The sequence below is a fragment of the Manis javanica genome, chromosome 3 (assembly GCF_040802235.1).
Source record: "Manis javanica isolate MJ-LG chromosome 3, MJ_LKY, whole genome shotgun sequence".
Lineage (NCBI taxonomy): Eukaryota > Metazoa > Chordata > Mammalia > Pholidota > Manidae > Manis > Manis javanica.
Window position 1 is genome coordinate 57,742,935 of NC_133158.1, and position 26,569 is coordinate 57,769,503.

At 34.6% G+C, this 26,569-nt stretch overlaps 1 protein-coding gene across 4 annotated transcripts in view; it reads left to right on the forward strand.

Moving 5' to 3' along the window:
- Nucleotides 1-26,569, forward strand: part of CCDC14 (coiled-coil domain containing 14) — a 39,670-nt gene that overhangs the window by 5,096 nt on the left and 8,005 nt on the right. Inside the window, exons 2-12 of one of the 4 annotated variants that reach the window (XM_017662398.3) lie at nt 1,237-1,283; nt 1,602-1,674; nt 1,930-1,999; nt 2,093-2,215; nt 9,051-9,272; nt 9,384-9,478; nt 10,462-10,960; nt 12,824-12,962; nt 20,187-20,269; nt 22,328-22,546; nt 22,622-22,754. In XM_017662398.3, coding sequence (XP_017517887.3) covers nt 1,237-1,283; nt 1,602-1,674; nt 1,930-1,999; nt 2,093-2,215; nt 9,051-9,272; nt 9,384-9,478; nt 10,462-10,960; nt 12,824-12,962; nt 20,187-20,269; nt 22,328-22,546; nt 22,622-22,754 — 1,703 coding nt within the window. The remainder of the gene's footprint in view (nt 1-1,236; nt 1,284-1,601; nt 1,675-1,929; nt 2,000-2,092; nt 2,216-9,050; nt 9,273-9,383; nt 9,479-10,461; nt 10,961-12,823; nt 12,963-20,186; nt 20,270-22,327; nt 22,547-22,621; nt 22,755-26,569) is intronic. The other 3 variants (XM_037013104.2, XM_073231529.1, XM_073231530.1) reach the window with 3 other exon arrangements.

A 26,569-nucleotide genomic window follows, 5' to 3' on the forward strand; every position in this document is an offset into this window, starting at 1 on the left:
TAATCATAACTGTAACTGCCAACAGTGACGACTACTTAAGGGTGCAGTGTGGGAGTGAGTAGGGGAAAACTCATGTCTTCTAAAATTTACAGTTAAAGGAGAGATTATACTTCTGACATAAAAGTGTATGCCAGTACTTATCTGATATAAATAATATACCAAGATATAAAAAGATGTACCATGGTAAGTTTCCCTTCTGGCTCTGACCCCAGATTCTCAGTTTCCCTCCCCAGAGACTACAGTTAACTGTTTCTTGCATAACTCAAGATACTGGGTGCATGTTAAATGCGTGATTTTTCTTCCTTCTACACAAATCATAGCCCACTTACTTTACTTTTAATATAATTTTTTTAAAATAGCATTGTTATGTGAGTTTCTAAAAAGAGAGATTGAGAGAATAAAATGTAGATAAAGAGGAATGGTAGAGTTTTCATGTGCTGGTCTTGTCAGGCATTCTAAAGAATGTGGATAGATACAATCAGAGTTTTGAACTCTATGCTATACCTTCAATTAACTTACATGTTTTGAAGATTTGGGGAATGTAGAACATTATCAGAGATTTTTGAGTATAGTCCAAATTTAAGTACTTTTGGTTGACATATCAACTTCATTTTCATCTTAAGTAGACAAGGATCTTAAATAGATAAACTTGTATGAATTGCTTGGCATTTATGTAGAACATTTGTAAGAGCTCAGTTGTAATTGTAGATTTTTAGGATATGTGGCATTTATAAAAAAAATAACATGGTACATACATAAAATGGAATATTAGTCTTAAAAAGGAAGGAAATTTTGACACATGCTACAACATGGATGAAGCTTGAAGATTACACTTAGTGAAATAATAAGCCAGTCACAAAAGGACAAGTACTGTATGATTCCACTTAGATTTTGGGGTTCCTAGAGTAATCAGATTCATAGAGACAGAAAGTAGAACAGTGTTTGCCAGGGGTTGGAGGAAGAAGGGGATAGAAAGCTAATGTTTAATGGGTACAGAATTTCAGTTTGAATGATGAAAATGTTCTGGTGATGGATGGTGATGGTTGAACAACATTGTGAATGTACTTTATGCTACAGAATCATACACTTAAAAATAGCTAAAGTGGTAAATTTTATGTATGTTTTACCACAGCAGCAACAAAAAAGGAAACAATCAGGTTTTGTCAAGACAGCATACTGAGACTGTACTAGAAAAATATTTGTATATTTACTATAACATAATGCATTCTGTTATAGATGTTATCTTCAGGAAAGCACACTGGACCTGCTAAATTAAAGAAAGGGTAAGTACCTACAGATATCTCTAACTTCAGAAAAATCTCAACAGGTTTTTCAGGTGTTTGGGCTAGACTGAGTTTAGCCTACCCCAGGAAACTAGATGGGTCCCTACCTGCACAAACTCTGGTGAGCTTGTTTACCCATGTTGATCATTTTAGTGTTTAATAATCTTTACAATCTTCATAAAGTCCTGTATAAATCCATCTTATACATGGCTGGACAAGCTTTCTTACACAACCTTCTGGAAAAAAAATGATACTTAATGATACATTTTGGAGAAAAAATGTTTCTGTTATTTGTAAAAATATTAATTTGTTTTTTAGGACCACATTAAGAAAGATATCCTGTCTTAATGCAGATTCTGGCTGTCCCACCCATTCTGATTTAGAAAGTCAGGTAAGATTAAAACTGAATAGATAAAATATATGCTGTCTTAATTAGTCTTCAGGTAAAAGTTAAGAAGTGAGAATAAAAATCCAGAGGTAAATTATTAATTGCCCTAAGGAAGCATGAAAGCTTTTTGCTTTAAAACATGTTTACTACCAAGAATATATTGCCTCTAAATAAAGGAATTTTGAAACTATGTAGTTTGTTTACTTTTCCTACACAAAAATTGTATACATGAATTTCTAAATGACTTTCTCCTTACAGACAGAAACTGTACAGGGACTTGATGGTTGTGCTTCTTTGCTGCGGAACATTATGAAAAATGAAGATTCAGGTTTAAAAATTTTTAACACTTCATTGCTGATCACCATTTCTCAAGTAAGTAGTTCTCTTAATACTGATGAATTTTTGTTCTAATTATTAATAGGTTCAGAAATAACATATTCAGAAAAGAGATATAATCCCAGACCTTTAGAAGCCAAAAGATACAGAGCTAAAAAAAAAGGACATGGAAAACATCCTGTTCCTTCAGTCGTCCGGAAAGAAATTTGTAAGTATTTTTTCTCTTATTTGTTTAAGCAAAATCTTTAATTCTGAGAGTTTTGATAAATTATAAGGATTATGCAGTTTGTCTTTCACTTTAATAAATATTGGTTATTGAGGTGTGTATGTGTGTGCTCATACTTCTCTTCTTCTATTCAGCTTCTAATTGCTGAATAGTTGCTTTGATTACTATCACTTTCCCAAGAAGAAAAAGAAGAAAACTGACTGACTGGATTTTGTAGGAAAATCTTCAAATTCTGAATGATATTTGGGAGGTATATAGAATTATCTTTGTTCTCCTTGCTTCCATAGATAATCACTAATAGATTATATTTCTTGTGTGAACCTATAGATAGTAATTGTTTTTAAATTATTTTATATGTATATATCCTAAGTAGGTTCAGTAGCTCAGCTTCTTGAGCTGCACAATTAGAATACATGGTGCATAAGAAGGTAAAATTCCAAGTTGGATAGATAAGGGGAAAAGGCCTGCCACTGACGAAGGTGAATGTAGCCAAGGATATTTTATGCCCTAATAGTTAACGTTGCTGACTTCATTAGTGATAATAATTCAGACAGTTTAGAACAAGCAAGTTTTTATTATGTTGTCCCTTGAAGGCTTATACAAGATATCCCAAAATGGGGATGAAAAAGTCCACAGTAGGATTTCAGATGGACAAGAATGGGACCAGCTAGTTCCACAGAACAAGACATTTCAGGTGGGCCAAAAATGTCAGTATAGCGGTACATGCTTAGATTCAGCTTAGGCAAGGGGTGAATCTAGAAATTCATCTACAGCAGTAGCCCTTGATATGAACAGATCAGGATCCAGGCAAAGAGGCTAAGGAAACAAGCTTAGAGCATTTGTAGGACCAGAGGTTGATATTCCATTTGGTCCTGAGTTAGAAAAATAAGGCAGAGAAAACAACTTACTAACCCATCTTGGAAGCCAGTCACATTTAGCCTCAGGTTATCCCGACCTGTGCTGTGTAAAAAGGTAGTCACTAGCCACTTGTGTGGCCATTGAGCACTTACTGTTAAGTATAACTAGTGGAACCAAGGTCCTGAATTGTGTTAATTAATTTTAATTGATTTAAATTTCAATTTGAAAATTGATACTTGATCCAGTTGTTAGAAAACTTAAATATGTTTGGAATAAATTGGGTGGAATCTACTTTTTCAACTGTTAATTTTATTAAATCTAAATATAAGTCAAGTATTTCTGATGAAAATTTCACATTAAAGTGAGATGTGCTTTGTATAATATATACTAGGTTTAGAAGATTTAATACAAAAAATAAAATATCTTGATTTTTTATATTAGTTACATGTTGAAATGTTAATTCTTGGATATGTTAATTGAATAAAACATGAAAATTAATTTTACCTATGTTTACTTCTTTAGTATGGTTACTGGAAATTTTTAATTGCATATATGGTTTACATTATATTTTTGTTGGATAACATTGGTCTAAACCAGGTGTCAGCATACTACAGCCAGTTTTATTTTTTAAATAATGTTTGGCTATTTTATTCATTTTGTAAATAAAGTGTATCGGAGCACAGCGGTACTAATTCATTAGTGTATTTTCTATGGCTGCTTTTGCAGTACAGCAGCAAAGTTGAGTATTAACAGAGACCATCATGCTGCTAAGCCTAAAATTCTTCAGCCTATTTTTAAAAAGCATGGTAACTTCTGGTCTACACTCTGAAGGCAGAGGCCTGTTTACTGAGGCGCAATGAAGAAATAAAGGAGTGGTGGCACCAGCTGCCTTTTCCTCTAGTTTCCTACCTTTTCTCTCAAGGCAGGTTATTTCTTGTTGAGGGTACCCTTTCTCAAGGAACTCTCCTTTGTCATGGACATGGCTGACAATGGTGTGGTGGTAGCAGCTTGTTGGATCCCAGCTTAACTGCTTGTTAGTCAGTTCCAACAGGAAAGTGATGGCAGCACTAAGATATAATTCAAGAAGGGTCTGGTTGCAGAGAAACTCATTACAAAGGTGTGAGTGAGGTATAGGAAAACCCCAAGGGATTGTGCTAGCCCAGTGCTAGCACAGAGCTGTTATCATCCCTGGGCCTTGAGGGATGAGGCCTGAGAGAGGTTAGGGACTCATACTGCTGTGTAGAGTAGGCCACCCTGAGAAGCGCAGTGAGCCTCATTTAAGGAACAAAGCCAGCCCAAGGTTGCCTCAGAGGAGCTGGGGATGAACATACTGCTTTCTTTCCTGATAATGCCAAGACTCCCATTGCATTGGACTCCACTGGAACCCTGTTGATGTATATCAGTTCTAGGATTTCATTTTTATTCTTACAAGTTCTAGGTGAGAGACAAAGGAGTTTATTACTCAGACAGTAATAAAGCAAGCAGCATGTACATCAGCACATTTGTGTTGGACCCAGGTGGATGCTGCTCATGCTATATGTATGTTTAAGTTTCCGCTGAGGAGCACTGAGCCTGGAGAATCCATCACTTCGGTAGTGAGCTGTAAATGAGCCTGTACTTGCCTCGGGGAAATATTAACCTTATCCATCAGGGTTATTCAGTATAAACACAGTCCTGAGAAATGGCCCAGGTAAAGAGCTTAGGTCAAGGCCTTAACTTTCTTGGTATACCCAGCAAGACATGTAGCAGCAGGAGAGACCCAGGAAGGACTCTCTTAACTGTGTAGTTCATGTAGATCAACATCACAGGGAGAGCAGGGAAGAGACCAGTAGGTGGATTTGGAGGAGCAGATGAGAGATATTTGGTATTCAAGGTCCCTAGCATTAATTCTTAGTTGGGTTAGAGTCAGACCAGTAGTTCTGGCCTGTTGTCAGGATACAATATTCTTACTGTCCTTTCTTCTACACAGTCATTAGAAGAAAGGACTTACTTCCCACAGGACCATTTCCTTTGGGGTTGCAATATTAGAAATTGGTTCTTGTTGAATTATTTACTCCTAAGGTTGACAATAGAATCAAAAGCCACCTTCCCTTTGTTTGAATTACTCTATCTTTTTTAGTTTATCCAATTTTAGCACTACCTAGAAAGGACATCCTTTCTTGTATGTGGTTGGCAGCTCTTAACCAGTACAAGGTGTTTGGTGTTATGATAGGGCTCAGCAGTGCACAAAAACCATGCTCAGCATTTGTTCTCTTTTCCATCTCTTCACAAGTGAGGTAATCATAAATAGAACTTTAAGGAATCTATTACAGCATGTTAACTATTTGTTATATATTATACAATACATAATAATTATGTATTATTTTAATTTTAACACACCTTATCATACTGTTTTGTATTAACTGTGTTCTGGAGCACGGTTTCCTTATGTAATTTCTGTCTGGGATCTGCCTATCACGGAGTGTCTGTGGAGTCGAGCTCACTCACTCTGATACATATTGGCAGAAAGGAGGCAGATAGGCAGTTCCAGGAGTACATTGAGCTTATTTAAGAGTGCTCTTGACATTTATGGGGGAAATATTTTTTTAATAAGCAACTTTTTATATTGATAGCTGTGTTGATTGCTGTGAGCACATGACTCTGCTCTCAGTAACATACATATATTGCTGCCCTCACCCAGGGGAAATAAACCATTAAGGCAGAATATTCAGAGCATTGATTGCCCCTGTCAAGGCTGTTCTTTTACATATTTCAAATTATAGTAGGCATCCAGCAGCTCTAACTTGCAGTAAACCTGTATTTGGGTGGTAGAAATTATCTTACTTGTCAGGCAATACTTGTAGCAGTGTTTGTACAGCAGCTAGAATTCAAGGGCTGAAAAAGTTTTGTGAGCTGAATAAATGAATACATTCCTTTCATGAATTCTATGTATCAGCTGACATGCCTTAGACATACTGTCATCCTAATCTGTTAGGTAACATTTTCATATAGGGTACTTTGGTATAAAGAACACGAATAAGAAAATACATACTTTATTTGTGTTTATGTAGTAATAGCCTCATTTTATTGGTTTGGTTTTTGTTTTGTTTTTAAATTATATAGTAATGTAAATACAGTCTTTAATATACATTTATGGCTTTTAACTTGGATAATCTGCTTTAAGATTTTTTTCTCAACATTATCAATAGAGTTTTATTTAGACTGTTAATAAAGGAGCACAGTAAGTCATTTTAATTCCAAGGTTTTCATGTTTTTTTAAGAAGTATGTTTGAGGTTTATTTATGTTAGATGATGACATTTACTGGCAAAGGCATAGTATTATAGCTCAGCTTTATAAGAAATTGTGAAAAACATCCCTTGAAAAGAAGGTGAATGACAGCCAGTACTTGGGACTGTCAGTTTAAAATCAAAATTCCTCAAATCAGATAATTCTTACCTAATGGGACCAAAAGAAAAGCAAGAGCAAAAGAGATGCAGGAATCGGGAGGAAAAGAAGAGCAAGGTGCTGGCTGCCCATGGCTGCCCATGATCTTGCCTTTCATCATTTTGGATCACAAGGTTAAATTTTTAGAGAATACTTTCCCATTTGATTTATTATAAGCTTGTATTCCAATAAGAAATATTTTTTTTACAGAATGTTTATTAACCAGTTTGTTGTAGCTCATCTGTTCAGATAGTGAAGACTTACTGTGTTTGGTTTTAATTGTCTCAGAAGGGACATGCTTAGAAGTATATTACTTACATTCGATGGGAAGATTTGTGAATGTGAAATCTTTCTTAAGACTTTGCAGCCATTTGGTAACAAATGTAACATTTATTGAGTTCTTACTATGTGCTAGTCATTGATACTTTACAAGTGTTAAAAATGTCATATACATTCTCATAACAGTCTCATGAAGTGCGTGATACTCTTTTCATCATTTTTTGATGAGAAAGGGGAGGCCAAGAGAGGTTAAGTAATCTACTAAAAGTTGCTCAGCGAATAACTGTTAGAGCTTGTATTCAGACCTGGGAAGTAGGTTCATAGGAGTAGATTCTCTCAAAGGGAACCATACCCAGATCAAAATGGAAGCATCTAATATCTCTAATATTTTCATAGTCAAATATTAACTTAGTAGTCATTTTCTTTAGATTTTTTTTTCTGTTTTCATTGGTTATATATTTAACTTTTTGCTTTTACATGTATATTTTATGCTTTTAGCAATGTTTTTATTTTTAATAAACTGTGTATCTATATATTTTGGAAATTGCATATCATTTAAAAAAATTTTACTGTTTTCACTTTTTAAACAATACAAGGAATAACTTCCATAAAGGAAATACATAAATCTTGATAAGCTTTTATATATGTGTACACCCATATAGTCACCACCCAGATGAAGATACATAGCATTTTCAGCACTTTATGTTCCTGCCCCATCAGTATTTTCATCAACCCCTATCCCCTCATCCTCAAGTAACTGCTTTTCTGACTTTTGTCTCCTTTGGATAGTTTTACCTATTTTTGAACTTCATATAAATACAGTTGTACACTCTAGAGTCTTGTGCCTAACATCTTTCACACAACACCATGTCTGTTAAATTCATATAGGTAGTTGAGTTTATCAATAATCTGTTCTTTTCCATTGCTGTATAGTGTTCCATCATATGAGTATACCACAATTTATCCATTTCTGCTATTCATGGCTATTTGGGTGTTTTCAGTTTTTGGCTACTACATATAAAGCTGTTGTGAATATTACTGTGTACATCTTTTCGTAGACATGAACACTCATTTCTATTAGATATATACCTGGGAGTACAATTGCTGTGTCATAGAATATATATTGACCTTTGGTAGGTACTGCCAAAAGCTATATATTCTTCTATATTTGTTTTTGATAACCTACCAAGTGACCTACCAAGAACATTGTCATTTCTGTCAATAGTCTTTAAAGAACATTTGGTAAGGGTATCTTACTAGACAGGGAAAAGATATTTATACTGATCCATAGAAAAGTGCTATGTAGAAAATGTTTTTCATGTATTCGTTTATTAATACCAGGTTTCTACTTTTTTCTATACAGTACATACTACTTTATAGGTAGACTTATAAGAGACTATGGGAGAAAATAATGAAGTGTAAAGTACAACCCTGCCTGAAGAACCTTAGGGTTTAGTTAGATAGACAAGAGAATGAAAGATAAGTTGTGTGCAATGTGCACGTGACATATGATTTGTGTAGGCTGTGTACACTGGGATGATGAAGACCAGTCACTGGACTGGGATGATTGGAAAAGGCTTCATGAAAGAGGGAAGGCTTCAGATGAGCCTTGGTTAGTGGGTAGAATTCAGCTGTAAGGAATGGTTCATCATGAGTAATGTTATAGGAAAGTAAGGAAAGATTTTTGGGTGTCTAAATAGGCCTGACAGGCATGAAAAGTTTGGATTGGGGCTGATAGGAAAATATCTGGAAAAGTAGATTGTAACCAAACTTTGGAGACTAAATCGCAAGGTAACATTTTGTATGACGGCCCAGTGTGTAGATTATATCCACTTTTATTCTTGCTCTCAAAACTCTGATTTTTTTTTAATGTTCAAAGTATCAGCATTGTTACAAAATATTCTATCTTTCCTATTCCAGTCCCCCACCAGAGCATGAACTGGACAAAGAGTAAGGTGAAAGAGTTTTATTGGATTTTGCAACTAATGCCCTTAAGAGAGGTCTTATATTTGAAAAAGTGATTTTACAAACAGCATTTAATAGATTGTAAAGATGTAGTATAAGTAATTTTTGACTGGAGAACTTAATTAACTACTTTAAAAAAGGAATTTGATGTGATTTTATTTTAGGAGTGAGAATGGTAAAGCCCTTCTGTAAAGTATATGATGAACTGAGCTACTTCTGAGTATCCTAATATCTTAAAAGTTTTTGAAAAATCGTGTATCAAGAACCTTTTTTTTTCTTCTTCCACATTAGTATCTTCAGATAAGAAACAGATATCTAATAAATCTGCTGGAAGTGAAAGAGACATACCACAAACTTGGTCATTGCAAGATCATTACAGAATGTATTCACCCATAATATACCAAGCCCTCTGTGAGCATGTGCAGACTCAGATGTCACTGATGAATAACTTGACTTCAAAGAACAGCCCTAATAGAATTCCTACTGTACCTTGCCACACCATGTCTGATTCTGGTTAGTATGATTGATATTTTTTAAAGTATGAATATAAGCTTTAATTAAGTTTCCTGGTTATTGTATAAGCTGTATGAGACATGACAACTTTTTCTCCCTTTTACCTTTTAGAATCTCAGGCAGTTACACATTCTACTTATGGCTTATCTGCCTCAACCCCAGTCCAGTTACTTGAGCAGCCATCCTGCCCTCCAGTGGTTCATTCTGTAGGTACAGTTTATACACTATAAAAGTAGTTATTTGCTCTTAGTAATTACCATCTTAAGAGAAAATTGCCTTCATGTAATTGTAGATTAATGATACCAAAATAAAATTTTAAAAAAGAGAGAGAGAAAATTGAATGTACTAATTATATCTTAACACCCTAGGATATAAAGACTGATTATTTTTTCATGTTATTTTTTATTAGAAAAGTTTTACATATTTATTAAGGACAATGGTGAAGGGGAAAAAGAGGGAGAACTCAGTAGAAAAAATAATCTTGCATACCCAGCATCTAAGCACAGTTACTGTTAACACATCGATAGAGGGCTTGCCAGTCAATGAATTCTCTGTGTAGGTTTGGTTTTTGATTTTATTTGTTAAGTTTGCTTTCTTTTAAAAATACAATTAAATTTCATACAGTTTTATATAATATTTTCTTTCACTTTACATTTTATTGTGAACATGTTTCTCTATTAATATATACATTTGGTAAATTTCTAATAAGTTGTTAATACTCTATTTAGTGGATATACCATAGTCTGTGTAACTGCTCCGCTGTAGTTAGACATTTAAGTAAGAATTTTTTACCACTACAACATTTCTATAAATATATAAATGCATATGTTTATATAAAAGCTTTTTGTATGTTTGATCTTTTTTTCTTACAATGCAGTTTCCCAAAGTAAAGGTTTGTTTCAGTCCCAAAGTAGACTAATTTTTGGTGCCTCTACACAGATGTGTGATGCTTGTAAACCGTCTATTTTAGTCATGGCTTTCTAATGTTCCCATATTGCATAGTGAACTAATTAAGCTTTAAAAAATTAGAATATTGTGCTGAGGGGAAATGCAGCTCGCTCACTAGCTATCTGTAACTCCATTCTTCAGAAGTCATTTTCTAATATTTCTGGTTAGAATTTATTATGGTTAATGCCTTCAAGTCAGCTTTCACATTTGTGAAGGCTTAACTTATTTTTTCTTTCTTTAGGAAGTTCAGACTGATGTTGACAACCAGTTTGCATCACAGGCTGAAACAGTTCCTGTGAACTGTGCTGATGTTCTAAGGAATTCCTTCAGGGCTGGTCTTGGAGTCACATGTAGCCTGCCCAAAACTGACAAACCAGCTCTTCCGACATTTCAGCAGCTGGGTCTTGCTAATGGGATTCTGCCACAGGAGGGAGTTACTAAGGAACCAGACCTCCTAAAGTGTTTCCAAACATATATCAATCTGTTACATTCTCCTCTGGATGGTCGGACACATGAAAACCCCACTCTACCACAGCCAGCTTTCTTGGCCACCAAGGAAGAAAAATGTGCCAAAGAAAAAATTGGATTGGTCACAAGTGAAGGAAAGGATTTAAACATACACGTGGAAGATTCAAGAATAAAAGATGTGCAGAGGGCAAAAAATGTGAATCAGAGTGCTGAAAAAGTTAGAACTATGAAATATTTGTTGGGAGAGCTCAAGGCCCTAGTAGCAGAGCAAGGTAGATGAGTATAATTTTCTTAAGCATGATACTAATGCTAAATATCAGTGTCATATTATTCAATCATTTAGATTTAGAATATTCAACATTAAATTTGTGATATTTTCCATAGAAATATGTCTTGAGCTACCAAGGAAATGAGTTCTGCCTGTTTTATTCTTATGTAGGTTTTTAGCCTTCCTGTTTCCTATGGACTTGAAATAGGCTAGGGAATATCAAACAGTCTTTTTCTTGTGAGTGTGTATTCATTCTGCTTGATCCAAAGGGACCTTGAAAAGATTCGACTAAAGAGAATGCATAGAGATAAATTTTTGGGGGTAGAGGACTCCTATTGATGATAAACTCCCTAGAATAGATGATAATTTTTCTTTCTTTAAAAAGATGCTGGGATTTTTTTTTTCCTGTCATTTCTTTAATAACCAACTGTAACAGTGTCTAATAAACCTCCCTTTGAGAAGTAACCCAAACCTTTTTATGCCCTTTTCAGTTTACTTTTGTTTTGTTCTTTAAAATTAAATCAAGAAAAATGTCTCAGGTGGGGTTAAGAGATATTTGAGCCAGATTGTATTCATTAGTTTTCATTATGTGTATATATTCTTAATAATGGCTTTCACTTGGACTGAGCTACAGATTTGTCATCTTAACACAGTAATTGGTTGTGGAAGCACTGATTGAATACCTAATATTTGCAGACTGACCAAACTTAAAATATGTCTATGTGAATATAGCACTCTTGATCCAAACGCTTAGTATATTATAATCTCTTGTGTTTTCAGATCTTCAGCTTACTATTTTTAACAAAGTGCTTTCTCATGGTAGCAATAATAATAGCAGTAACAGTATTAGCTATCATTTATTGAACACTTATCACATACCTGGCACTGTTAAGTGTTTGTATGTATTATCTTATTTAATCCTCTCAGAAACCCTATGAGGTACTGTTATCTCCATTTAATCATGAAGAAATCTAGGCATCAAGAGTTATTTGACTAAGGTTCTGTTGCTAGAAAATGGCAGAGCCCAGGTCTCTGCCTCCAATACTTATGAACGATGGGTAGAGGGCAGCTCAGTAATTGGGAGCAGTTATATGTACTTTTCATCAAGGGGTTCAAATACCCATGGGATTAAATGAATTTTTATAATTTAGAGTATACTTTTTACCTCTTTTGGCTATCAGTTAATACTATAATTATTAAATGTTTTCAGTCTACAGAAAATTTGAATGGAAATGAGGGGACAAAAATGAAAGGACAGCACATCTAAAATCTATCTTCTACCTGTCTGGCTGCCTCCAAAACCAACCACTCCCAAAAATTAATAGCAAAAATTGTGCTGCTTTTGATGCTATATCAAATGAGGTGTGGCTGGTTATATGAAATCTATAAAGTTAAATAATAAAACCTTATTTTAGTATATACTTCTTAATATTTTACCAAATTGAATCACTTAAAGTGAATTATTTGCTTATGCAAGCTGAAGGGTTGTGTTATAAGTGGTAATAATATAATCAATTATAGGAAACCTTTAGCAGTTATCGGAGTCCAATAGCCCTTTGTTAATATGAACTAGGAAACATGAACTCTCTTCCTTCTAGACTCTTTAACTGAAAAAAACCACTAATAATCCTGTGATTTAAGATCAGTCCTCAGTTTTCTGAATTTAATTTCTTTAGAATTTTTCTGAATTAACAAATGCAGGCAACAGGAAAGAGGAAAAAAAGAATTTGTATATTTATAAATAATTGAATTGTTTATATACATATCTCATAACTGAACATTTTTCTTTTTTAATAATAAACATGAATAATCTCACCCAAAAACAATTTACAGTATCACTTTTACTCATTTCTTCTGCTTTTTATAGAGGATTCAGAAATTCAGAGGTTGATTACAGAATTGGAGGCATGTATATCTCTGCTTCCAACAGGTGGAAACACAAATATTCAAGTTGAGATAGCACTGGCCATGCAACCACTAAGAAGTGAAAATGCTCAGTTACGCAGGTAAGAATTGGTCTTTGAATATTTTTGTCTCTATGCAAAGATGTTCCGTGGCCAGAACAAAGATGCCAGATGAAATATCTAGGATTCACAAGGAAAATAGATTCACTCTCTTACTGTGTTTCTGCTTTTTTCCTCCATTCTCCAAACATTGCCAGCCTTCACTTAACGCTTCCATTACATCTGCCCACTAGTACATATTTTCTCCCACCTCTTACACCTCTGTTGTTGCTTGGTTGGTAGTGTCTAGAGAGGAAAATGAAGTACCTTGGGATATTTAGCAGGCTAGTCTAGGCTGTGCTGCAATAACAAACTCTTAAAATCTCTGTAGCATAGCACAGCAAAAGTTTATTTCTCCGTCATGCCAAGACCAACATGGGTCATCTGAGGCTCTCATCCTGTGCCTGAAGATTTAGGTTCCCTCCATCTTATGAGGTCACTGTTTCATATCTTTTTCAGGGAAAAGAGAACATGGATATAGCATACCAACTCTTACATTCCCTGGCCCAGAAGTGACAGTCTCACTTCTGCTTACATTTTTTAAGCTAAGTCGAGGCATATGGCCCTGCCTTATGTAAAGAGCTGGGCCAAAACCTTTCCCAGACACCCTGGAAAGAAAGAAAGAAGAACCTAATGTGGGTGAACACTTCACCATACTCAGACACAGGAAAAAACCCACTTAAATTCTTAGGCATTTTTTTCTTTTGCTCATCTTAAATTGAAGTCTTAATTTGTTTAGGAAAGATATAAACAGGAGGTCTAATCTTGAAATGTAGAAATCACTTACATGTTATCTGTAATATCTTAACTTTGAATGTTTCGCTGATGACCACCAAGGCCATCACTCCAGTGGTGTATATTTATCAGTATTCCTGCAGAGCAGTGGAGCCCATTTTCAGAGCTTCTGCAGCACTGCATTGTGAATGTGCCCTGAGAGGGTATTACAGTTGCACACGCTCCAGAAGTTGTACCAGATAAGAACTACAAGGACCTGCACAAACATTTTCAAGAAACTGAAAAGCAATAAAATAGGATTCCTGTTTGGGGAGTAGCTTAAATTCATGGATCTGGAGCCAAGGCACAATACCTACCAAGATTTACTTGGTTAGGCTTATTTCTCTAAAGATCAATAGTCTCTAGATACTGTGATATAAGATGGTACTAATAATACTGTCTTCAGTCCTGACCTAAGGGATCCCTATAATAGCATTAGCTTTTCAAAGTCAAAATCAAGTATAAATAATAGTAATGATAAAAGCAGTATTGCTACCAGCATTTACTAATATGCCAGGCCATTGTCCTTTATATGTGTCATCTCTTTAAATTATCATAAGAGCGCTATGAAGTAGGTGTTACATTATCCTCATTTACAGATAAGGAAACCAAGGCACAGCGAGGTTCTGTAACTTGCCCAGGGTCATATACCCATGAAATGTGTGACAAGATGAGACTAAACACAGACAGTTTGATTTCTACACACAATGCTCTTAATTTCTACACTTCTGCATTGCCTCTGCTAGGAAATAGAAACTAACCTATTTGTACCTTAATATTTAGGTGTATTTTGTGAAACGAAGAATATATTTAAGCTGTGTGGAATAAGCAAGCCTATTTGTAAAGGCCTATCAAAAAAAATTGGTTTCTTAAATAAGCATACCAGAACTTAGTCTCAAAATATCTATTTTAACATTGTGACCATGGGAAATATCAGTGGCTCTTACTTATTTTCATTCCTTAAAACATTTCAGAATTGCTTTTGAAGGTAATTTATAAGGCACTCAAGAAAATGAGACTTTATTGGTCATTGATTAATTTTTTAAAAGGTATTAGTTTGATCTCTAACCTAATTCTTCAGACATGGCACCAGAGCTTTTGGATCTATGTCCATGGATGACAAAGATTACATAGTATGATATTGTAATCTGTTTAGTTGACCTAAAAATAAAATTATTGAAACATGAAAAATTTGTCAGTATGTCTTTTTAACAGAATGAGGTTTCCAGCAAACTATTAGGAAATTTTGCCTCTTTATTTGGAGGGAAAACCTCCATAATCTACATTACAAGCGAAAATTGGAATGCATAGGTTCATTTGAAATTGTTTTTCAGCATATTTGATTGAAAAATTTTTTCTCCTGTTTGGATGTTTAGAGACTGCATGTTTCTTTTTAGCCAGAAAAGTGATCTTTCGGACTTTCCTGGAGTTTATTGCCATCTTGTGGCTTAAAGAAAAATCACTAGGTGCAATGTTTCTATGGCATTTGGTATTTTTGGCATTTTGGACTGGACAGTTTTGAGACTCCTCCCGCATTATTCAACACTTAGCCTTCCTGGTCACTATCCATGAAATGTCTATAGTACCCCATCCACTGTGACCACTAAAAACCCTGGAACATTCCCAGATTTCCTGGATGAGGATTAGGAGGTACTACTTCCAAGTTAGGAACCATCAAGCTATAGAGGTCCTTAATATTTATGAGACAATTTAGAATTCATGACCACTTCCTGATTTTGGACTCAAACAGGAGGTCATTATTGAACTCACGCAGAACAAAAAAATGAAATGGGAGTAAGTGGGAGGAGCCGGGGTGGCATTCAGTCTTTTGGCTTGATAGTTTGACAGATGGTACGATAATTCTTCCATTTGGAAGCTACTAGAGGAAGAACAGATTATTTGTTTTTTATTTCATTTTATTTTTTAGTGAGAAGATGTAATGGGAGAACTAGTGAATTAAGATTTAGCATGCTGAATGTGTCATTTAGACAATCTGGAGATGTGTATGGTATAAGTGGAGAATAGAAACAAGATCCAGGATAGAAATGTAGACTTGGGAATTAATTCACTGAACACATTTTTATTGAGCTTTTACTATAGATTTGGCACTGGTGTAGGCACTGGAGACAATCAATGGTGATTAAAAGCAAGTGATTTGTTACCAGCATTTAAGTGGTAAATTCACCAAGAAAGTATACAGTGTGAACACAGCCAGGGTGACTTGCTGGGGAATAACAGCTTTTTAAGGAAAGAACACAGTAAGAGGAGCCTGTGAAAGAAATATGTAAAGGAGCAAGTAGGGAAGTAGCAGGAAATCTGGGAGAGCTATTGTCGTAAAAGCTAAGGGAAGAAAAAATTTTAGGAGAGATCTTTGCATAGCATTCACAATAAACAGACTGACAAGAGGGAGCAAGGTAGGTCAGGAATAAGCATCCCAAGTTGACTCACCCAAAGAAAACCCAGGAAAATGTGAAATAGCACTCCACGGTCTGAAGGGAAATTAAAGACAGAATTTCCTCTTAGAGGCAGAAAAAAAGATAGTGAGAGTGCTTTAAAAAGAAAAGACAGTAAAAGGAGGTAAAAAGTGAATTAGATGAGCTTAGGAAAATAAAAAAGCACAAAATTTACAAAAAATGAAAGCCCAGTTAGAAACAAATAAAAAAAATGAACAAACCTGAAGCCAGGTATATTACATTTCATTAGGTTATAATATTCCATCAGAATTTAGCAATATGAAGGCTGAACTTTGTCGTTCTTTTAGGTTTTGCTTTTTTCCCCAAAATCTTCCTGTTTTCAGTTGCTACTAAATTCATAATTCAGTGTCTTCTGCCAGCCTTAGCTATTTCTCTTCCCAAACCCTTTAAAAAAATTATTTATTTTTATTATGGTGAAATATATATGACATACTGTTTATCATTTTAACCATTTGTAAGTGTACATTTCAGTAGTTATCAACAGGAACTCTACTCATTAAGCAGTAATTCCCCTTCTCCCTTCCTTCTAGCCCCTGATAACTGTACTTACAAATGGTTGAAATGATAAACAGTATGTCATATATATTTCACCATAATTTGAAAAGCTGAATTTTTGTCTCTTTTATTTCCTACTGTATTTTCAGTGCTGAGAATTATGCCTACCACTCACTAATTAGTTTTGTTAAATGTCTGAATGCATGGTGGATAAGCTTGAAGAAATAATACAGAATAGAAAGAGAATAATCTAAAAATTACAAAGAGGATGCATGTGGAAACAAACAATGCACATAATTAGTATTCCTAAAAAAAGAGAACAGAATGGATTAAAGATGATATTGAAGGATATAAAAATAAAGGGAAATTTTGTATTTTATTTTTTTAATTTTGTTATCATTAATGTACAATTACTTGAACAACATTATGGTTACTAGACCCCCTATTATCAAGACTCCCCCACAGACCCCATTACAGTCACTGTCCATCAGTGTAGTAAGATGCTATAGAATCATTACTTGTCTTCTCTGTATATACTGCCTTTCCCGTGTCCCCCTCTCCGCCCCCCACTACATTATGTGTGCTAATCGTAATGCCCCTTTTTCCCCCTTATCCCTCTCTTCCCACACATCCTCCCCAGTCCCTTTCCCTTTGGTAACTGTTAGTCCATTCTTGGGTTCTGTGAGTCTGCTGCTGTTTTGTTCCTTCAGTTTTTGCTTTGTTCCTATACTCCACAGATGAGTGAAATCATTTGATACTTGTCTTTATCTGCCTGGCTTTTTTCACTGAGCATAATACCCTCTAGCTCCATCCATGTTGTTGCAAATGGTAGGATTTGTTTTCTTCTTATGGCTGAATAATATTCCATTGTGTATATGTACCACTTCTTTATCCATTCATCTACTGATCGACAGTTAAGTTGCTTCCATTTCTTGGCTATTGTAAATAGTGCTGCAATAAACATAGGGGTGCATATATCTTTTTCAAACTGGGCTGCTGCATTCTTAGGGTAAATTCCTAGGAGTGGAATTCCTGGGTCAAATGGTATTCCTATTTTGAGCATTTTGATGAACCTCCATACTGCTTTCCACAATGGTTGAACTAATTTACATTCCCACCAGCAGTGTAAGAGCGTTCCCCTTTCTCCATATCCTCCCCAATATTTGTTGTTGTTTGTCTTTTGGATGTTGGCCATCCTAACTGGTGTGAAGTGATACCTCATTGTGGTTTTAATTTGCATGATGTGGAGCATCTTTTCATGTGCCTGTTGGCTATCTGAATTTCTTCTTTGGAGAAGTGTCTGTTCAGCTCCTCTGCCATTTTTTAATTGGCTAAATAAAGGGAAATTTACTAATCTAAAGATCTGTGTCAGAAGAACAAAACAGCATACAATGATCAACACTAAGACATAATGCTGGTCAAGTTACTACACCTTAATGACAAAATAAAATTAACTTTCATACACACTCAAAAGATAAAGTAAATCATGTATTAAAAAATAGCAGGATGGCGTCAGCTTTTTCACATTGATATTCTCTGCCTGAATATCATAGAACATAATTTACAAAGTTCTAAGGGAAAGAAAGTGTGCCTCAAGAATCTCATATGTGGTTCAGCTGTCCTTTCAGTGTAAAGGCAGCACTCATATTCTCAAGTGTGCAAAAATTAAGGAAATATAGCACCCTTGGACTCCAGGGTCCATTCGACCACGATATGAATTCAAATAAAGGCGTGATTTAGAGATAAGCATTGAATCTGTACATAGATCTAAGACAATGGTGGGAATTATGGTTACAGAATAGAATATGTTAGTAATCTTGACAGTATAAATTTTAATTATGTTTTTCATATCTTTTTCCTTTATTTTAGGTTACTTAGGAGTAATATTTTTTTAAGTAGAGAAATGTTTGCCTAAAGTTCATTAGTTCTGGTTTCACTTGTTATTTTTCGTTCAGTTAAAATTCTAATTTAATGTAATTCTAAATTTAATTCTAATATTTCTAAATAGTATTTGTAATATCATCCCATTATTTTAAAGTTCTGTTTAATTTTTTCTCTTTGTATGTGCTAGAAAATTATCTGAATGGTATCTAGCAAATAATGATTATATTATTTCAAGCCAGTATTATGCTAGAGTTTCTAACTAGTACAATAGGGAAAAGAAAGAAAAGCCAGCCACATGGGAAAGGAAATGTTGACTCCCACCAATTAAGATCATTCATCTCCCTATACCACATTTCCCTCAGCAAACAAATAATATTTCCTTTTATTTTTGTCAATTCTGTGCCATAAAATATCTCCTCTCTTAAATATGCATTTCTTCATGTTATTGAGATTGAGTATTTTATATCTGTTTATTAGGCCATTTTTGTTTCTTATATGAATTGCCCATTTTTATCCTTGGCCACCTTTTACTGCCTTTCTTACTGATTTGTAGGAGCTCTTTAAATGTTATGGATCTTTTACCTGTTAAATAAGTAGTAGGCATTTTCTTCCAGACTGTTAATTCTAGAACAAGTTTCAGATTTTAATATAGTTAAATCCTTCATTCTTTTCCTTAATGATTACTGAATTTTGAGTCTTGCTTAGGAATACCTTCCCTACTTCACTTTAGGTAGATTTCCACCTAAAACTTTCATGGTTGATCTCGTTTATATATTTTATGTTAACTCTTTAATTCATCTGGAATTAAAACATAAATGATGTGCGGTAGGGAACTATCATTTAGATTCAGTAACAAGAATAAATACTTCAATGCAGAGTATTTTCAGGTAAGTAATTCTGAAAAGATACCAGAGGTAGCTTTTTTTAGCATTAACTTCATAAAAATAAAATACTTCTGCCGTTCCTTTTGTATGTTCCTGCTTGTGAAGCAGCTACGTATTGTGAAGTTTATTGTAGGACAGAGTTGCTGCTTATTAGTGTTCTCTTTAGTTAAATAAGGCCATTAACTTTTCCATCTAATAAAGAATTATTAGAAGCATAGATACGCATTTCCCAGTTTTTTTCAGCATATGGCAAACCAAGCATGTGTATGTCTGATAGCAGTTCCTGCAGATAATCTAGTTCATAGTTATGACAGACCTTTTTAACAGTAAATCATTACTACAGTTATGAAATACAGAGAAGGAAGACAGAAGAAAAATAGTACAAGGAGATAGGAAATGAAAGAAATAGAAAAAAATGCAGAAATTACTGAAAAGAGAACAAAAAAGGAAGGAGGAGAAATAAGAGTAGTTGACCTTTTTCTGGAGGAGAGATTTTACACTGTTTGAGGCAATCCTTTAAAAATTATCTCAGGCCCTGTATATAATAGCAATAGTATGATTTTGTTTTTGTTTTATTTGGTTTTAGTCTTTTGGGGTTGAGATGAACTTCTGTCCTAGTAGGTGCCACTTTTTATGTTATTTTTTAATAGGCTGTCCCCATATACACTGTTAAATGAGCTTGAGATTTTTACATTACTCTTTATTATCTCCCTTAGGCAATTGAGAATTTTGAACCAGCAACGTAGAGAACAAAAAAAAACTCAAAATGCATCTGGTTCTCTGGAATGCAACCTTGAATGTAGGTAAAAGAACTTTAAGAACTGATGATAAATTCTTTGTGGCTCTGGAAATGTTGATAATAGAACTGAGCTTTCTTAATTACTTTGTCTTGAGTGGACTTTTTTTATAATTGACATTAAAAAATAAGAATACTCCTTATTAAAATTGAAAAATAATGCAGAAACATAAAAATAAAAGATCATGCTATCACTTCCCAATAATATGCCCCATTTTTGAAAAAAAAGGCTATATGTCCTTCACATATCTTCTGTTCATATATAATTGATTTATTTCACAGACACCTACTAAGCTACTACTATGTGCCAGACACTAATAGAGCTATATAATTTTTTTCTTTTTTAAAAATGAGATTTTACTGTATTTACTTCTCTGCAGCTTTCATTTATTCACTTAACATGTAGTGGACATTTTTCTCTATCAAAATACATAAATACGTGTCTTTCTATTTAAGAACTACTTAGATATTTTGCTTATGCAGTTCTAGCACAATGTATTTAAAGTTCTCTGCTAGTAGATACCTAGATACTTTCCTCATTTTCCCAAGCAAACACTGCTGGAATGAAAATCTTGTACATGTCTTTGTGCACATGTGTGAACATTATTGTAGATTATAACAGTAGAATTAAGGAGTCAAAGGGTATATATATATAGTTGCAGTTTTGACAGATAGTGCCAAATTGTCCTTATGGAACACAGAGCTTACAGTAAAAGGACAGGGAAAAAAACTAATAGTATCATAGGAAAAGATGAGAACTGTTTTTTTGTATTTCTGGGAACTTTTCCTAAGCTTGACAAAAACTCAGATGCCACCAAGGAGAAGATTGATACATAGTATTCCCAGAAATTTTTGTTTTCATTGTCTACAGCAAAATTATAGATAAATACATCAACAAAATGGGGAAATATTTTGTAATACATGATATAGCAAAGGCTTAATTTTTTTTTATTAAGCTATCATTGATACACACAATCTTACAAAGGTTTCACATAAGTAACATTGTGGTTTTAACATTCACCCACATTATCAAGCCCTCTCACCCCATTGCAGTCACTATCTATCAGCACAGTAAGTTGCTTTAGAGTCATTGTCTTCTCCATGCTGTACTGAAAGGCTTAATTTTTTAAATATATAAATGTCTCTTAACAAAGCAATAAGAAAAATATGAGCACCCAACAGAACACACACTTCATAAAAGTATTCAACTTCACCAGAGTAATTTTGGAAAAGATCACTCTGATTCCACTATGAATAAACAATGGAGCTGGTGATGGGTGGGAGAGAGGAGGCCAAGACAAGAAGTGGGGAGACCTGGCATTGCCATTCTAAGTAGGTTATGCTTTCAGTCTTTGCCCATTTATGTTATTGTTTCCTTAAGAGCATTTATTGCTATTTATAATTACTTGTTATCAGCTCCCTGAGAGCAGGTACCATATCTCTTTCTCACCATTGTATGCCCAGGTTCTAATACAGAGCTTCACACTTAATAAGCCTTCACTCAGGACTGCATTTGTTAAACAAATGGTGCCATATACTTTTATAGTCATTAAAAAGGATATGATAAATCTATGTGCTGATACATTAACAATCGTGGGGAGGAGGGAGGCAAGGTAAGAAACTAGGGGATTAGTATGATTGGCTTTTATATTTAAATATAGATGTTACATGCAAAAATATTTTCCAGAAAGATACTGAAGATAATAGTGTAGTGATTGCTTCTGGCAGGGGCAGGGCAAGTAGAAAGATGGGAATTGAGAATCATTTGGTGTCATTGGTATTCTGTGGTGTTTGAATTTTTTTTTACTTTGTGCATATATTCTTCTATTAAAAAGGGTTTACAAAAATGTAATGCCTAAGATATCAATTGGAGAAGAAAGCTATGACTTCTGCCAGTCAAACTTAAAAAATACATTTAGTATTCACAGAGAACTGCTCAAGCATATGATTATAAGCAGAATCAAAAAATTTGGGGACTTTTCTTTTTTTTATAAGTATTTTTTTCCCAGCTTGTGCTTTTTAAATTAGGGATACAATTATTTAATCTGTCTTGTCTTACAGTGTTTTCTCTTCAGTCATTGAATAAGTCACTGCAAAATCAATTACAGGAGTCACTAAAGAACCAGGAATTACTACAGAGTAAAAATGAAGAGCTTTTACAAGTGATTGAAAATCAGAAAGATGAAAACAAAAAATTTGCTGGTATGTTTAAAGAGAAAGATCAAAGTTTACTTGAAAACAAACAGCAATTTGACATTGAGACAACAAGAATAAAAATTGGTATGTATTTGAACTGTAGTTATAGTCACATTTTGTACAAAGGAATAAGGAAACTGAAGTTTTTTTGTTGTTTAGAATTGGAGGAAGCCTTAGTCAATGTGAAAAGCTCCCGATTTAAGTTAGAAGCTGCTGAAAAGGAAAATCAGATATTGGGAATAACATTACGACAGCGAGATGCCGAGGTGACTCGACTAAGAGAATTAACCAGGTAATATTGGCTTCATTTGAATAACTTAGGCCTTTTATTAGATATACTGTAGACTTCAAAATAATATCAGACCTGCACTTACCCCTATCTTTTTCTTTTATTTTGTCAGTGTTTTTGCTAATTTGTAATGTTTTCTTCTATTTCAATTAAGTTCAGAAATTCCAAACCTGACTAAATGCTTGTTTAAACCATATGCTTCCAAGAAGAGGGCTCAGAAAAGGAGCCGAAATGAGCTGGAGACACCTAAATAAAATCCCAGCTCTGCCACATATTAGCTGTATAACTGAGCAGGTTACTTAACCTCTGTAAGCCTCAGCAGTAAAGTGGAGACATGATTACTGTTGATGGGAACACTAAGAAATAATTGATGAGAAGCACTTAACACAGTAAGCCCTCATGCTATGTGATCTTGGGTAAGTCATTCAGCCTCTGAGCCTCATTTATTTCATCAGTGAAGTGAGGGAGCCGACCACAACCCCTAAGACCTCTTTTTTCCCTCAAACATCTGCTCTCAAATAAAATCACCTGACTCAAGAAGTTCAGTTTTCTCTTGAGGCATTTGCTAAGACTTAGATTTTCAACTATTTCCTTAAATCCTAGAGAAGTCAGTTATCTTAAACCTGAGTATCATTTGATCTGACTATTCCTTTCAATGATCTTAGAAGTTCATAGTTCCAAATATGAAACAATCTGAATATAAAACAATCAGTCAATCTCCTTTGATTCCAAATAAGAAGAATCAGTTTGAATTATAAACTGCTTTTTCCCCCATTTTGAATTATAAACTTTTAGGGAAATAGATGAAATAGTTACATATATATATTTATAATATTTATAGCATATATACATAGTATTTTATTTAGTTTAGTTTTATAAGTATTTGAAATGACTATATAAACCATGTTAATATAAAAATACTGCTTTTTTACCACATTCATATTTCATGGAACAATTTCATTCAAACATATTAACTGGTGAGAAAAGCAAAATACACTTATTGTATTATTGAAGTGTTACAATTTATGCTCTAGTCAGAATTTCTAAAATGTTGGCATATACCAGTCATTCAAAGTAAAGTTATTTTGGAGGCATAATTTTGGGGTGAAAACTGTTATTATCAAGTATTTATGGTAAAAGAAGGCAGTCACAAAGGCCACATGCTATATGATTCTATTTATATGAAATGTCCAGAATAGGCAAACCCACGGAAATAAAAGTTAGATTAGTGGTTGCCAAGGCCTGGGGGAAGAAGAATGGGGAGTGAGTGCTAAAGTTTCTTTTCAGGATGACAGAAATGTTCTGAAATTAGATAGAGGTGAGGATGGTGCAGCTCTGGGGATACTAAAACCACTAAATTATACATCTAAAAGAGTGAATTTTATATAAGTTATATCCCAATAAACTTTTTTTCTTTTAAGTACAAATGGTGTACAGTCCATTTGAAAAATAAAAGAGGTAGTCAGCATGGTTGAGTTCCGTAAGCAGTTGCTTAGGTGTCACTGGTAATATCTCCTCATTCTGAGGGGCATAGTTCTCTGCCTCAAGCAGGAAATGAAGCAAATGATCTAGTTCCCCTGGAGTTTACCTTTTTTCTCACAATATTTTTCTTTTTACCACTAAGTCCAGTTTCTTTATGAGCATGAAATCAGAAACTGATGTTATTTTTTATTTATAAAGTACTTTGATTTATTTTCAGTCTTCTCTCTCCCATGTCTGTAATTTTACTTATTTTCATCTTTGGAGGAAAGATTTTAATACCTGCATTTTCATAAATAGGGAAACTGGGGCCATGCAAGTTAAATAGTAATAGAAAGTTCCTAAAAGAGTTGGGACTAGAACTCATATCTCTTAATTCCTAGCCCAGTTTTCTTTGCTGTTACACATGGCATAGCCCTAGCTAAAATAGTTTATTCCTGGTAACAACTCCATGTCTAATTTAGTCTTGAGCAAACCTTAGCATTTTTTTTTGGTATCATTAACATATAATCACATAGCAACATTGTGTTTACTAGATTCCCCCATTATCAAGCCCCCACCACATACCCCATTACAGTCACTGTCCATCAGCCTAGTAAGATGCTATGGAGTCACTACTTATCTACTCTGTGCTATACTGCCTTCCCTGTGCCCCCCCATGTTATGTGTGCTAATCATAACGCCCCTTATTCCTCTTATCCCTCCCTTCCCACCCACCCTCCCCAATCCATTCCCTTTGGCAACTGTTAGTCCATTCTTGGGTTCTGTGTGTCTGCTGCTGTTTTGTTCCTTCAGTATTTTTCTTTGTTCCTATACTCCACAGATGAGTGAAATCATTTGGTACTTGTCTTTCTCCGCCTGGCTTATTTCACAGAGCATAATACCCTCTAGCTCCATCCATGTTGTTGCAAATGGTAGGATTTGTTTCTTCTTATGACTGAATAATATTGTATTGTGTATATGTACCACTTCTTCTTTATCCATTCATCCACTGATGGACACTTAGGTTGTTTCCATATCTTGGCTATTGTAAATAGTGCTGCAATAAACCTAGAGGTGCATAGGTCTCTTTGAAACTGGGATCCTGCATTTTTAGGATAAATTCCTAGGACTGGGATTTCTGGGTCAAGTGGTATTTCTATATTTAGTTTTTTGAGGAACTTCCCTACTGCTTTCCACAATGGATCAACTATTTTACATTCCCACCAGCAGTGTAGGAGGGTTCCCCTTTCTTTGCATCCTCATCAGCATTAGTTGTATCTAGTCTTTTCTATGTTGGCCATCTTAACTGGTGTGAGGTGATATCTCATTGTGGTTTTAATTTGCAATTCCCTGATAATTAGCTATGTGGAGAATCTTTTCATGTGCCTGTTGGCCATCTGAATTTCTTCTTTGGAGAAGTGTCTGTTCATATCCTCCGCCCATTTTTTAATAGGGTTATTTGCCTTTTGGGTGTTGAGGCATGTGAGTTCTTTATGTGTTTTGGATGTTAACCCATTATTGGATATGTCGTTTCAAATATATTCTCCCATACCATAGGATGTCTTTTTGTTCTGCTGATGGTGTCCTTTGCTGTATACAGAAGCTTTTTATCATGGTATAGTCTCATGTGTTCAATTTTCCTTTTGTTTCTCTTGGTCAAGGAGATGCATTCAGAAAAAAGTTGCTCATGTTTATATTCAGGAGATTTTTGCCTGTGTTGTCTTCTAAGAGTTTTATGGTTTCATGACTTACATTCAGGTCTTTGATCCATTTTTGAGTTTATTTTTGTGTATGGGCTTAGACAACAATCTGGTTTCATTCTCTTACATGTAGCTGTCCAGTTTTGCCAATACAAGTTGTTGAAGAGTCTGTTATTTCCCCATTGTATATCCATGGCTCCTTTATTTTATACTAATTGACCATATATGCTTGGGTTTATATCTGGGCTCTCAGGTCTGTTCCACTGGTCTGTGGGTCTGTTCTTGTGCCAGTACCAAATTATCTTGATTACTGTGGCTTTGTAGTAGAGCTTGAAGTCTGGGAGCATAATCCCTCCAGCTTTATTCTTCCTTCTCAGGATTGCTTTGGCTATTTGGGGTCTTTTGTGGTTCCATATGAATTTTAGAAGTATTAGCTCTAGTTTGTTGAAGAATGCTGTTGGTAGTTTGATAGGGGTTGCGCTAAATCTGTAGATGGCTTTAGGCCAGATGGCCATTTTGACAATATTAATTCTTCCTGTCTATGAGCACGGGATGTGTTTCCATTTATTGGTATCTTCTTTAATTTCTCTCATGAGTGTCTTATAGTTTTCAGAGTATAGGGCTTTCACTTCCTTGGTTAGGTTTATTTATAGGTAT